Here is a 14,512-nt window from a genome sequence, read left to right as displayed (position 1 = left end):
GATTTGTTAGTAAGTTTTCACCTGAAATGTAACCAATGAGTATTACTTGGGAATTGCGGGGAAGGGGAGAAAGAAAAATATTACAGGAAATAATGCTTCCCTCCATTGTGAGTGTATAGCTGGGAATATGATTACAGGTATTCCTATTACAAGAGGTTAAACATGGCACATGATGCTTCTGCTGAGACCAGCATAGTTACACACCTTCTATTTAAAATTAGAAGAGTAGCCCATTTTGTGGTGATTCTAAATCGGAGCATGTGGTGAAGAGGGTGTTACATTGACCAATAGCATGAGCTGCTCATCGTGTGACTATGATAAATATAATTATCCTGACCCCAGTCATTCTAAAGCCTGCAGTCCACCTGTGGTTAAAGCTTCCTTCTCTTTTCAGGCCAGCAGCCCTCAGGACCTCCGTCTCTTCTATGAGAAAAACAAGTCCCTCGCACCCAAGTAATCATTCTTCCAGCATATTCCATTGACTTGTTCTCTGTTTACACCTGCTGACTAAAGTTTCATTCTCCCAATGAGATGGTTACTAGACAGTTGGCACTCTCTTTGGCATTTCTTAATTAACACTACATAACTGCTAGTGCCAGGCTCAGACAGAAGTGCCTTTAATCCCTGCAGCAAATAGTGCAGGTTATTTGAGGAAACTGTTTAAAGACTGCAGAGCTTAAAGGTGCATAAGAATAAGCATTTGACCTGTCTGTATTTTTATTTTATTTTACTTAAGTGGCGTAAGGAAAGGGAGTACTTAGGGTATATAAGGAGACATGACTTACACTCTTATAAAGTCTGAGCATATTTTCTCCAAACAATAAGCACATACACTTTTCTTGGGATATAGTCGGCATCCCGATGGTCAGGATGTCGGCAGTCTGAATCCCGGCTCCAGAATCCTGTCTGCTGACATCCTGATGGTAAGGGTTAGGGTAAAGCACTAGGGGAGAGGAGGGGAGGGTTAGGGTTAGGCTGCGAAATAAGGTGGGTTAGGATAAAGGTTAGGACTACTTACTAATACTAATTACTATACCTCACCCCTTTTCTTAACCCCAGCAAATCACGACTGGGACAATAGCCTCATGTGATCTATTGCTGCACAGTAAATGTGTCAAACGGGTTTGTGACTGCTGAACCCGCACATGATGCCACCTGCTTTCTATATGATAAATAACGCTGATCATAAAACCACGCCGATACTTTGTATTTCTGAATAAACAGGTTATCTTTTTGGTTTTTTCACACTTCACTTAGATGTGTTAATACACAGGACATTATTTTTGCCATCTACCTCACAACTGTTCCCTAAACATACTTTGCAAGCACTGCTCACACTCTAGCTTAGGAGTGGAACAATAATACCAGGGTGCCTGCAGCTGTTATATTTAAACCTGGCAAACACGCTCCCCTCTCCCTTTTCGCATGCACAGACTGCTCAAATCCTCTGTTCAGCATTTTCCCTATACTGTGACTTCCCAGTCTCCCAGTGTGTGGCTGGGCAGCTCTGCCCTGTACACCCATGTCTGTATGTCTTATCTGTGTAACTGTTATGTGTGTGTGTTGCTGTTTCAGCATCCCGCGAGAAACCTCAAGTCACTTGAAGCAGCTCCTATTGGGACTTCTACAGAGGAGCCAGAAGGACCGAATGGATTTTGGTAAAGTGTTTCTAAAGTTTGGGAATTGTTCTTAGAAATGTATTAAGAGCAATTAAAGTTTGGGCATTACTGTATATAACATTTTATCTGTCCCTGAGCTAAATATTAATATGTGCAAAATAGTTAATGTATTTATACTTTACTAAATCTTGTCTCTCCTTAAGAGATTGATGTCATTACTTAGAATTGTGTCTTCATGCACTGCAGGCTCATGGCCTGCCCGTAAAGCAAATGAGGATGGGGAGAGCAGAAACGCTGCACTGTCAGCCTGCAGTGCACACTGCATAAGGATATAATCCATTCTCTTTAGTAGAGCTTTACAGGTAACTTACAGTATATACAGCTATATTAAAGAGGTCTGGATAGATAGCTGAGTCTTTCTGAGCTGGGGCGCTATATGGCACTCAGAGGCTTCTGTTCAGCTTATAGGAGGGTTACTGGTGGAGGGACCACCTACCTTTTTATTACATGAATGGAAGTTTGTCCACAACTGGATCTAACTTTTTAACTGTATGTCAGAGCTTTAGTGGAAGGCCGCACTTTTATTTAGTTACGGTTATATTCACATATTAAAGTACTTCTGACTAAAGGTGTCCTACTAAAAGTATCATCTGAATTACAATTGCTGCCGCCTACATGGTATTGGAATAAATGCGGTATTTTGTTCAGCCATAAAGACTGCAGATTTCCGCTAAATAGCATCAAGGTGTCTCTCCAACCTTAAGGCCATAAAACAGTCTGTCCTACAAAATGAAATCTTATTTGAATGCAAACTGTTTGAGATGTCAGATAGTTAAATTGCATACGTCACATGCTTGTTTTGTTTGTTTCCACCTCTTAATCTAAACAGATTGCCTTTATATTTACATATATTTCATTGTGTGTTTAGCTTTTATATATATAGGACCTAATTTACAAAGTGCAAAGCATCCATAGCATAGCACACAATCCACTTGGTGGAGCTGCCCAGATATTCCCCTTAGCACGTGTAGTCAGAGCAAGGTGGTGACTTATGAGCAGGGGCACAAGGATTCATGTTTAGAGATTCCATGTTTAGGGACTTTTAGGGGTATTCAATATGGGTGCGATAACATTGTTTTTTGCGTTAATATCGCACTTTTTAACGTTTTTGCGTTAATATCCCTTGTTTTAGTTTTACACCGTATTCAATTTCAAAGACTTATCGCAGTTTTGAAAAGTCTTTGATAAAAAACGGTGATAACTTTTCACCATTGAATAGGTGTCGAAAAAAAGTGCAGAATTGGGGTTTAGGGGTGCAGGCTTAAAAAAAATAGCCTGCACCCCTGAGATTGACATTTAAAAAAGAACTGTGTCAAAAAAAGTTTAAAAAAAAAATAGGGACACCCCAAAAAATTAATTTAAAAATTGGGGTGCAAAAAAAAAATGGGAAAAAATTGTTAAACAATAGGGAAATAGTTTCAGGGCTATTTTGCAAATATGCGGCAGATGTTTTCTAGAATAGAATTATAGCGGCATGTGCACAAATGCAGAATTTTTAAAAACTGACTTTAGGGACTTAAAAATATGCTAGTACCCATTTTCATGTACCCCAAACTTGATGGGACCTCTTAAAAAAACGGAAAAAATAACCTAAGTGCTCTTCTGCATCACTTCTTCAATGTCGGAAAAAAAACACCTGCTGCCGCTATTTAAATCCCCGACTTTCAATTAAAGGCTAAAACGGGGGTACCCATAGTGTTCCCCCATGTTTTTACAACTTTAGGGGGGTCTTACAATTATTTTAAGGAAAAATTCGTAACTTTACGCAAATCCAACTTCGGAGTTTCCCGTTTTCGTCAATTTTATTTTGAATACGGGGATCAGCGGGAGTGCGCACCATACCTTTACGCAGAAAAAAACTCCGATATGAAACGTTAACTTCGCCAGGGAAGTTAACCTTTCATATTGAATACCCCTCTTTGAATCTAGTTGTAAACTTTAAATTGGATGAATATTGCACCTTCCAGTTTTACTTCGGCAGATATGTACATTTTTAGACATACTTTACCCCATTTAAAAAGATGTTTACAGATTTGATACAGTGTTCAGATTATTCTGCTTGCGCACAGATCTCAATGTATGTGCAATCTATGGAGACACTCCCGCAGCAGTAGAGTAGTTGTGGACCTTAAAGGCCACTGGGCGGACCACTTCATATATATGGCCATATATCACAGGTTCCGCCACTATAGTCTGCTATTACAGACCACGTTTTAAGGATATCCGTGCTTGAGCAACGGTGACTTAATTAGTACCTCAGTCAATTTGATGTAACCATCTGGACTTTAAGCATGTATATCCTTAAAACCTGGACTGTAATGGCAGAGTTTTGGAACCTCTGCCATATATGAATGATTGGGAGAAGTACTGAGATGTTGGACACTCTCCTAAATTCTTACTTTCCTTCTTTGTAGATGACTTCTTTCACCATCCGTTTCTGGATGCAGGCTCCTCTATGAAGAAATGTACGTATTGATTTCACTGTAATCATTAGTCTTTCAATATAAAGTCAATCAGTCGTGTTTACGGTTTCCTTCCCCAAAATGAAATAAACGCAATAAATGTGTATTTTTATTATTCATATTTTATGTGTTTCTGTAAAAACCAGGAAAGCTTACTATGAAGTGTTGTCTTCTGTGATGTCTTGCTCATGCTCATTTCAGTAAATTGGGATAATTCATGCAGAGATTCGTAAATTGATTCGTTATTAAGCGTAATTGTATATCCACAGTCTGTGGACCTGACTCTGAGTCAGGAAAAGTGGGTGCCGCAGGCTTATTGCTTCCTTATAGTAATGCCAGAAGCCGCCTGTATAGGCCGAAGATCCCAGCGTCTGTATGTGGAAGCCTATCCCGGCCGCTGTTATTATGTCCGCAGCTGTAATCAATATCTTGACTTGCACCCACCCCATTCTGGGTGCAGAAGATCCATATGAAACAGAGCCCCCCCCCATCTCCATCCACACGCTAAGCAGGAGGCGCCTTACACGCCCATCACACTCTCACAAGATAAAACAGGGAAGTGTAGTCCATCGACGGACGGCTCAATCCTTATGCCGCACATCCACTAGCAGACTTTAAAAAGACTTCACGATTACGACATTGTAATCGTGCAGTCGTTTCACAGTCTGTGATGTGCCTACACTGAACGATCAGTCGTTCAGTGTAGGCACATCAATCATCCCCTACCATGCTCAAGCTGACATTATCGTTCAATCACTTATAGAAATCGGCAAGCGGATGTGCGCCTTTACACACTGACGATCTCCGCCCGTGTGCGTATGTCTGATCCTTTGCATGTGGAGTCACCAGCTTCTTTCTTTGGCCTGTGCGCAGTATATTGATATCTGCGAGATCTGTCTGAAATCCACTCAGAATTAGGTCCAATATCTGCAGATAAGTTTTGCGTTATTTATGATGGAAATGTGGAGCCTCTATCCTCACCCTGGAGGCAATAGAAGAGCTGTGTTATGGTGGTTATTTAGTGTGGTCACTGAGTGTGCTGACATATATCTATCTATCTCTTCCCAGCTGCACCTGTGCCAATGCCCTCCTATCCCAGCTCAGGCTCCGGAAGTTCCTGCAGCAGTTCTTCCACGTCACACTTGGCATCTCCACCAGTAAATATATACACTTACTAGATTGTCCACTGTTGTTTAATACTGTCCAGTGAGCATTGTACAAATAGCTCCTTATAGTTTAAATATCTTTGAATTGTCTTGAGATTTAAACAATGATTCGCAATGTGCACTGTTTGCATTGTTACTGTTCTCATCAAGAACATGTACTTTTTTCTACACATCTCCATTATGTCACTAACAGTTCTTACAGTGCACAACTGATAGGCTGGCCACACGTCACCAGTTACTGCCCACATCAGCATCTTATTGGGCTCCACACCTATAGGGCCAAATTGTATGAGATCCTGGGCAAGATACCTTCTTTTTCATGCGATTTTAGTTCAGTATAACAGGGAGAAGGGGTACAGTAATAAGAGAGGTGAAATGGGCAGGATAGGGAGTAGGTGAAACATATTAACGTACATATGTCAGATAAAGCCATGGCATAAATCTTTATTATGATGTAAAGTATAAAGAGAATTGAAACTACAATGGACAAATCCACCAGTTTGACTAAAGGAGATGAGGCGCTTGTTGTGTAGTTCATACCAATGGTCTCCATTTCACAGCTTATTAGTTTATCTTTTGAAAAGTAATGGAGGGTTAGCAGCTTCACAGGCCGGTGCCTTATGTGCTCGTGCTATGATTACATATACAATTAGATACTTCTCATATGCAGCACTTGAAGGGGGAGATAATGGTTCAATCTAACACTAATTATGAATTTGTAACTTGCTCAGTAAGTGCGCACACTATTTTCTGCCCAGGCTTAGTATTGCCACTTAATCTGGAAAATATCCCCTTATGTACTACAGTTATTCCAAAATAAGATTGGGGGACAAGTCTGACATCTCTATGGGATGCCTATTTCAATCAGTTTATTATTAGAAATCCCAGTAGTGTTTAGACAACACATACTACAATATTGGGCCAATTGGCAGATATTATCTGTGATAACACAGCATTGCTAACCACCATTGGTGAGAGACTACAGCTACACGGGATACACCCATCCTTGTTCCTGATGTAGTGTAAGATGAACGGCCATTATTTAGCCCAGTAGTAGATACGTATATTTGCAAGTCTAAAGGACAGATTGAGAGCAGCATGTGTTCTATCTGTGCACTTTGTATGATGATAACATCATGACTTTGTAGCTTCTAATGTCATTTTTTTCCAACACCCCAGCAGTCCCTGGGAGAAATGCAGCAACTTCAGGAAAAAACTCTGGTCTCTCCAATTCCTGATTCTCCAGGCTTTCTGCAAGTATCAAAGGAGTCGGGTGGAAGCAGCAGCAAAAACTCATCGTGTGACACAGATGATTTTGTTATGGTGCCTGCACAGTTCCCAAGTTCCCAAGGTCTGTTTATTGTATATAAGAGAGAGATTCTAATAAGCGTGTGTGTGTGTGTGTGTGTGTGTGTGTGTGTGTGTGTGTGTGTCAGTCATGGGGGGGGAGATGTATGAAGCGTTCTACTGAGCAGTTGCCACAGCAACCAATGATCTTCAGTCTATCATTTTATAGGCTGTACTTACAAGTTGTTTGGTTGCTATGGGCAACGTCTGCACTTCTCCTTTCTTAGAAGGTTAGCGACATTTCTTCCAGTAATGACTTCCTATGACGCTCATGGCAGGTATAGAGTTCTATTTGCTAAGCCTTGGATGGAGATAAAGTCGACCAACCAGCTCCTAACAGCCATTTTTCAAACACAGCCTGTCACATGGCAGTTACGACCTGATTGGCTGGGTCTTTATCTCCGTTCACTTTATCTCTATCCAAAGCTTAGTAAATAGACCCCATAATCTTAGACAACCTGTTGGATCTCCATTTTAGTTACCATCTTTAACAATAACATGTAACATTAAATTCTGGGTGTTATAGTACCAAAACACCAATAGGGACTCAGACTGGAATAAACTCTTAAGAAAATAATGTAGCCAATACCTGTAAGAATGGAGCCACTCAGCTGTTTGAGGGTCTGGTTGTGTGTGCCAGTTTTGTGTCTCCAGTTGCACAACTGTTATGTGAATAATTGATGTTAGACGAAGTCCTTCTATCTCTCCATTTAAGTAATTTAATGATTAGTGTTTTATTCCTGCCTGTTGAGATGTGCCCTGGGCATATCTGAGGCATAACAAACCGCACTTCCAAGTCTTTCAGAGGCACTTTACAAAATGGCTTTGTTTAAGCAGAAAATGTAAGAACCAGCTGTCTTTCTCTTGAATTTCCTTTCCATCAAGGCACATTGTAAATGTAGTCTGTCAGTAGCTGGAAAGGGGTAAAAAGAAAGCTGTGTGCTGTGAGGGGTATGGTAACACATACAGGCTTAATAGGACAAGTGTGATGCTTTTGTTACACTGCCTGTGTCCCAGTGATCTGCATTTTTGTGTCATGCTAGCTAATTATGGCTGCACCGTCTACACATTGTAATTAAACTCTGTTCTGTTTCCCAGGCAGTTAAAACAAAGGATCAGATATATTTTCTCGCTGTGTGTAAATCCCATGAGTTTACTTGGCAGGTGTGATTTTCTAGGAATTACAGTTTGCCCAAAAGCTATCGGGGTGGTGTGGAAGGATTCCAAATGTTTTTGACTGTTTAAGGCTCAGACTAAAATAATGTTAGGGAAATATTTAAAGTTACAGTGTCAGAACAACTGTCTAAGATTTATTACATTAATAAAAGCACATCCTCCACCCTGTGGGCCAGATTCAGAGGTATACGCTATGTCGATGTTACACATAAGCGAACAATGTTTTTAGTCTGCACATGCATCCAAGTTGCACTGCGCATGCGTCCCGATGGTTACCGCTGGGAGCCGCAGAATGAATTTGGACGTATGGAGTGGGCGTTACTGGGTGGTATCAGGCGGGTCACTAGCCAGATGTGGGAGTGTCATGGTCAGCGATTGCGGCTTTTGCTGCAGTTGCGCTGACACCATCAGCCATGTTCAGACGGAGATTCTGCGCCTTTATATAATCCACACACTCGTGGATAATAGCTGCAGCCAGTGTCCGTCTCGGTAGGAATCCCATCGCCTGCAGAATTAGCATAAAGGCACAATCGGGGCTGCAATAGCGCGCACCTCATCAGGCCAATGCCTTATTTGTCCATGATTGTTTCTGCAAAAACCTTTATTCTTTTTAATCCAATATATGCAATGTACATTTCATGTATGGTTTTCTTATTTAAATTAAGTTGTAATCTAATTTGAGTGGGGCACAGGGACTTGTCCAATACAAAACCAAGACCATCCATCAAGTCACCTTATGTTTCTGGTCTTTGCCCTGGAGAGCCAATGGGCCTGATGCTGTGCTACAGGTACACCTGCTTAGTGTAACTTTGCTGCTGTTGCCACTGCATATGCTACAGAACCAAACTTATGCAGAGTCGTACGCAATCTGTGCACATCTCCACTTGAGCCTGAAGAGATGCAATTGTGCTCTAATGGGATGGTCTCATGTAGATTAAGGTCAGAGCGGGAGTGCTGAGAAAACTGCTGGCTGAGTAGAGCTAGACGGAAATGCAAATACGCCTGTTTTCAGACCTTCTCAAAGTATTGGCTGGTGCAAGTGAGGATGATGATGAGTTATGATTTTTTTCTGTGCACACTCGGCATAAGGCCGAATGTTTTTGTCTTTGTGCTCTTATTTGCTCTCAAGGGCATTTTCTTCATTTTAATTTTGTTGAATCATTTTCTAGTAGTACAACACCTTTGGATGTGGTCTCATTTCTCTAGTGGGCATAGATGGGTAAAATGGTAAATAAAAATATCCCCCCAGGTTTGCTCATCCCCTGTATAGAGAGATAACATAAATAAAGTACACTCACTTTCAAATGTGCTTTTACATATCAGGACATATTAAACAATAATCAGCACCAAATCTTTGAATTGTATGTGCAAAAGGTAAACCCTTACTGCTTCCATATTAACAAAGACCGCTATTGGAGCCAGGTGTTGCTAATCGAAGTTCTACCACCTCTATAGAAAAGCAGAACATTCCGCGATTTTACCTGAAGTATTCTGGTCAGTGTTAGCACTATGCCAAGGAGAGAAGACATCTGCAATGACCTCTGTTGAGAAGCGATTGTGGCTGCTCGTTAGTCAAGAAAGGATTATAAAGCTATTTGCAAAGAAAAGTCCATCATTCTAAAGTGAGAACAATTATTTACAAATGGAGAACATGGAAAACCATTGCCAATCTTCCCAGCAGTGAGATACTCCTCTAATTCACCTGAAGATCAGACCCTTATTTTTGTACTTAAAAAAAATTGCAAATAAACCAACAGACACTTCCAGGGACAGGGCAGTAACTGGAGGTGTGCGATCATTGTTCCTGCATCTGGCTAGCAGGGTGCCTGGAACGTCAGAATCGCTGCTGTGGCGCAGCCCCCAAGGTGTCCTCTGGTCACTCCAGACATGGACACCGCAGCCTATACAGCTCCCTGGAGCATCCTTTCCTCTGGACAGAAGACACCGTTGTGCAGTTGTTTGGTCTTAAAGCACAATGTCATATTTGTCAAAAAATAATTATAAATTATCACCTAGAAAACCTTATACCAATCTATATTTACAGTGGTGCTGGAGTGATGACTTGAGGTTGTTGTGCAGCCATTGAATCCACCATGGAACTCTCTGTATTTCAGAGTATTTAAAAGGAAAATGTGAGTCCATCTGCCCAACAACTGAATCATGAGCAACATCAGATCATGTAATAGGACATACATCCTAAACAAACCAGATAAAGTCCAGACTTCCACCCACTGAAATACTGTGACAAGACCATATACAAATGCCCTCCATTAGTGTTCATTCTAGCACCCTGCACCTGTCACAATCCATGGAGTTCCTCTTTCCTGCCAGGGGTGTCGCTCTCTGCTCTGGTACTTCTTGCACACGGCTAATGTAACAAACTGCTCAGATACAGACCAGAGTGTGCTAGAAGCACCAGAGCAGAGAGTGACACCCCAGGCAGGAAAGAGGAACTGCACGGGTTGTGAAAGATGCAGGGTGCTAGAATGAACACTACTCCAATATCAGTGACCTGAAACAGTTTTATAAAGAGGACTCCTCATGTTATAAAAGACTGATACACTCATACATAAAATTAATATCTAACATTATAGCTACGAAGTGTGTTTCTTCTAACTAATAAATCATAATATGTACTATACCTTTTTGAACATTGTTATTTTATGTTGAATTAATTTAGTAACCGATTTTATTTTGCCATTATTTGATATGTCGCATGAAATTAGTTTGATCAAATTTTAATAATCTTTCAGCATTAGATGATTGTTAATTATATCCTCATGTTAAAACCCAGATTTGAAAGACTGTGTACATATTTGCCTGTCATTTACAGTCCCTGTACTAGGCATATTTAAGCAAAGTCTATTCGATATATTCAAGATTTTAACTAACCATCTCCCTTTAATGTTCAAGGTGATAATGCAGAAGCTACGACAAGCAAGCCCATCCAGGACACATTAATGTATAGCAGGTAAGTTAGTTATTCTTTATAACCGATAGCAACAAGAAATACATTTATTCTTTCAATCAAATTCTCTGTTTCATAAAGGACTTCTGTCTTTCTTACCAGTTCCCTGTTAACATCAACTGGCCTGGAGAGTCGCGCTCGAACACCGTCTCCTACACTTCCATATAGCTGTTCTCCCAGCCCTTCCCGGTAAGAATAATCACAGCTTCCAACTATGCTACAGGGCAATTGCTGAGCACAGATAGTTTTTGTAATTTCTATTAACAATACTTGTTAGATCTTTCCTTTGGCTAATGCAAGAAATCACTTTAATGGTTTCGATAATTTTTTTATAGTTTGACAATGTACTTTTTGGGGGTTGTTGACTGTCACAGCTTATAATATACTGGATTCTCTATTGTAGACTTTCTCAGGCCTCAGGCAGTAGATATGGCCAGTCTGGGCCCATTCCTGTCCCAACCCAAATTCACAATTATCAAAGGATAGAGCAGAACCTGCAGTCTCCCAATCAGTGCCCGCCACACAGGTGAGGATGGATTACATGTGTATGCTTACACTGTTATGTTGTTACTGAGGTTGAAAAAAGACCCAAGGCTATCACGTACAACCTTAATTTCTACAACAAAGCAGATGTATCATTGCATATTATACAGGGTTACATGTCTTTCAACGGGTTTCTTTTAGATCTGGGATGGTGCGGAAGTCCAGTAGTACTAGTCCCCTCAGTTTCATGAGAACGGGAACATCTCCTCCTTTCCCTGCAGAGAATATCTGTACACCCACAACGAGGAGACTCTCCTTCGGAGGGGCAAAACCGTACATTCCCTCTCCACAAGGTAAACCATTTAATTTATTGACTACCTTTTGAGCCAGTTCCTGCTAAAACAAAAAGACTTTGGGAGAGATGTATCAAACCGCAGAGATAGATAAAGTGCCAACCAATCATCTTCTAACTGTGATTTTACAGGCTGTGCTAGAAAAATGACAGAAGGTGATTGGTTGGTACTTTGGGGTTGATGTATCACGTAGTGAATAGAGTGAAGAAGTGAACCAGTGGGTAGTTTGCCCATATCAGCCAATCAGCTTGTACCTTCCATTTTATAGAATGTACTTGATAAATGCCACCTGGAAGCTGATTGGTTGCTATGGGCAACTTCTCCACTGGTCCACTCTTTTCACTGCTTGATACATCATTCCCTTTATCTCTCCACATGTTATCACTCTCCAAGATTTGATACATTTCCCCTTTGCCTTTTTAGGAATATTGTATTCATTTATCAAATACATTTTGTTTATATTGTATGTCACAGTGGGAACTATACCTGAGCAACCTGTGCAGGACATGAGCAGAAGCCCCGGAGGAGCATTGCCTAGAAACAGGAGCCCTGCTTATGGTGTGTAAAGCATGAATTATTATGTAAATGCTGATTGTGGTTAACGCTCACATCTCACAAAATGATTTGGGATTTATTTTTAATCTGAGTCTGTTTCTAGATTTCAAAACCAGGACATACGATCCACCATCCTTTTTTAATGTAAAGTTAATTATATTAAAAAAAACCATGTAAAACCTTGTTTTATTTTTCCAAATCAACATGTAGTCACCGTGATGTGCACTTTGCATTTTTGTGTATTTCAGGCTACAGTACATGAAATTGTTTTTGTTTTTTTTGTAGCCGAGTTGTAACTGTTTTATTTGCTTTTATTTTTTCCCCATTTAGTCCTCGCTTATTATAAACATAGGCGACTAGCGACCCTCATTTGAAAAAAAAAATTACATTCACTTTTTCACAACATAACTACAAAATACATCTATTGAAAGCACTAGATAAGTTTTATTGTGTGTGGTAAATGATAGTTAATACTTTTAATATCATTCTGAGTCACTTAGTGACTCAGCCCTTCAGTCACGCATGCACAGGCACATTAGTTGTCAACACACTCTAGTGTTTTTCCAGTTACAGTACAAGGTACTAGGGTAGGAAAAGCTCTTGAGAGATATACTTAGGATTATTTGACTTAAGAAGAAATATAACAGATCCAGATCCAATGATCCAATCATAAATTATTTGATTTAAATGTAGTCTGTATATATCAGGATTATGCCTCTGTGGCAGAATGTCCGTATTTAGCAGGTTAGCAGTATGTATAGGGGTTTTTGCTGACTTTAGTAACTTGATGTCACTGATTCCCCCTACTGGTCACTTGCTAACATTGCCTTGGTACCCATATGCCACAGGTTCCTAGATTCTGTAGACAGTTCGTTAATTAGCAACCTTGTTTGCCAAACAACTTGTGAGAGGCTGATAAAAGGTGTGTCAGTTTCTCTAGTCTGTCTCTCACTGCTTGGGAAGCAGGTTGATGCCTGCAGAGAGAGACCATTGCTTGTGATGTGATAGTGATAAATACTGTTTTGTGAATTGGACACTAGGGGCTGATTCAGAGCCGCTTGTAAGCGGCCGCTTGTTCGTTCCGAGCGATGTTTGCCCAACTGCGCATGCGTACGGATCGTAATACGCATGCGCGAACTAGTCAGTGCGGCCGAAAATAGTTTGTTCGCTAAATAGCGAATGCCTGCTATTTTGAGTGACAGGAGGAGGCAAATGTGGGTGGTAACAGGGGAAGGTGCTTGAAAGCGGGGAGTGGAGATCCGAACGCAGGCGTGCTTAAAGGTCAAAACGGGCGTTTTATGGGTGTGCATAATTAATGCAGCAGTGTCATTGACCACGTCACTGGGTTATTTTATAGTCAGAACTGCTCGCAAGATTGCGGTAGGAAAAAGCAACCACAAGAATAGTGAGCAGTTCATACGCTGGTCGATGTACTCGATTAATCTAATAAATAGCGGACATGACGTAGGATGCGAGCGGCCAGGGGGCGTAGTTATCCAAAAAACGACCGCAAGTTTTGTTCGCTCGTTCAGACATAGAGGCGTGAACAGACCGCAAAGAGCGAACGGTTCATTTGAATAGCCACCCCTTTTTTCTGAACGAACAACCGCAAATAGCGTCCGGCTCTGAATCAGGCCCTAGGTCCTTCCACCTTGAGAGAGGGAATTGTATATTGGTTAGAGCCGGACAGACTAGGATTTATTTTTATGTTTTGTTTATTTTGTGCTCTCAAATAAAAGTAACTGCGGGTACTTTTACCAAGGCCCTGAACTGTTGTGCTACTAATTGGCTGCTGCATGCCAGGTACTTCCGTTTACGTTAGGAGACTGCAGCCCTAACCTGATCTTGCGACAATACTATATTCAGCCAGTGGGCTGGCACTCAGATAAAAGTAAAATACTGAAACGTCAGTGAACAGCAACCTGTCTTGTGATTTTGTTTTTGTGAGTTCCGCGTGTGTGGATTTTTGTATATAATATTTACATTTTATGCACAAAACACTGTAGCACTGACCTTTACATTAAACAATTTCTTGTAGCATGTCCTGGTACGAGGGACCGGACTACAAGTTAATTTAGCAATAATGCATTTAAGCACAATATTTGCACTGAGCCTCATCTAAACGATCAGAAATTGACTTTTGGCTGGGTAGTGTAAATTTTAAAATGAGCCTTATTTAATTAATTTGTATTTATTACCAGACATTTAAATGCGGAAACACAAATTCTGCTGCCATTTACAGAGAATATTTGACCATTCATTATCAGTCCCTGCCCCAGTGGAGCTTACAATCTATGTTGCCTACCACATGTACACACACATA

At 40.7% G+C, this 14,512-nt stretch overlaps 1 protein-coding gene across 1 annotated transcript in view; it reads left to right on the top strand.

The window, feature by feature from the left end:
* The window catches only part of ULK1 (unc-51 like autophagy activating kinase 1), a 95,583-nt gene that overhangs the window by 57,436 nt on the left and 23,635 nt on the right, over positions 1-14,512 (top strand). The window contains exons 9-18 of the mRNA XM_088482088.1: positions 395-453; positions 1,576-1,658; positions 4,094-4,144; positions 5,210-5,298; positions 6,487-6,658; positions 10,744-10,801; positions 10,901-10,987; positions 11,202-11,324; positions 11,483-11,634; positions 12,109-12,192. Of these exons, the coding sequence (XP_088338214.1) occupies positions 395-453; positions 1,576-1,658; positions 4,094-4,144; positions 5,210-5,298; positions 6,487-6,658; positions 10,744-10,801; positions 10,901-10,987; positions 11,202-11,324; positions 11,483-11,634; positions 12,109-12,192 (958 nt within the window). The remainder of the gene's footprint in view (positions 1-394; positions 454-1,575; positions 1,659-4,093; positions 4,145-5,209; positions 5,299-6,486; positions 6,659-10,743; positions 10,802-10,900; positions 10,988-11,201; positions 11,325-11,482; positions 11,635-12,108; positions 12,193-14,512) is intronic.

The sequence above is a fragment of the Taudactylus pleione genome, unplaced genomic scaffold (genome assembly GCF_031769625.1).
Source record: "Taudactylus pleione unplaced genomic scaffold, aTauple2 ptg000282l, whole genome shotgun sequence".
Taxonomy (NCBI): Eukaryota; Metazoa; Chordata; class Amphibia; order Anura; family Myobatrachidae; genus Taudactylus; species Taudactylus pleione.
The sequence above is the reverse complement of the archived record's forward strand: the minus strand, read 5'-3'. Positions and strand labels throughout refer to the sequence as shown.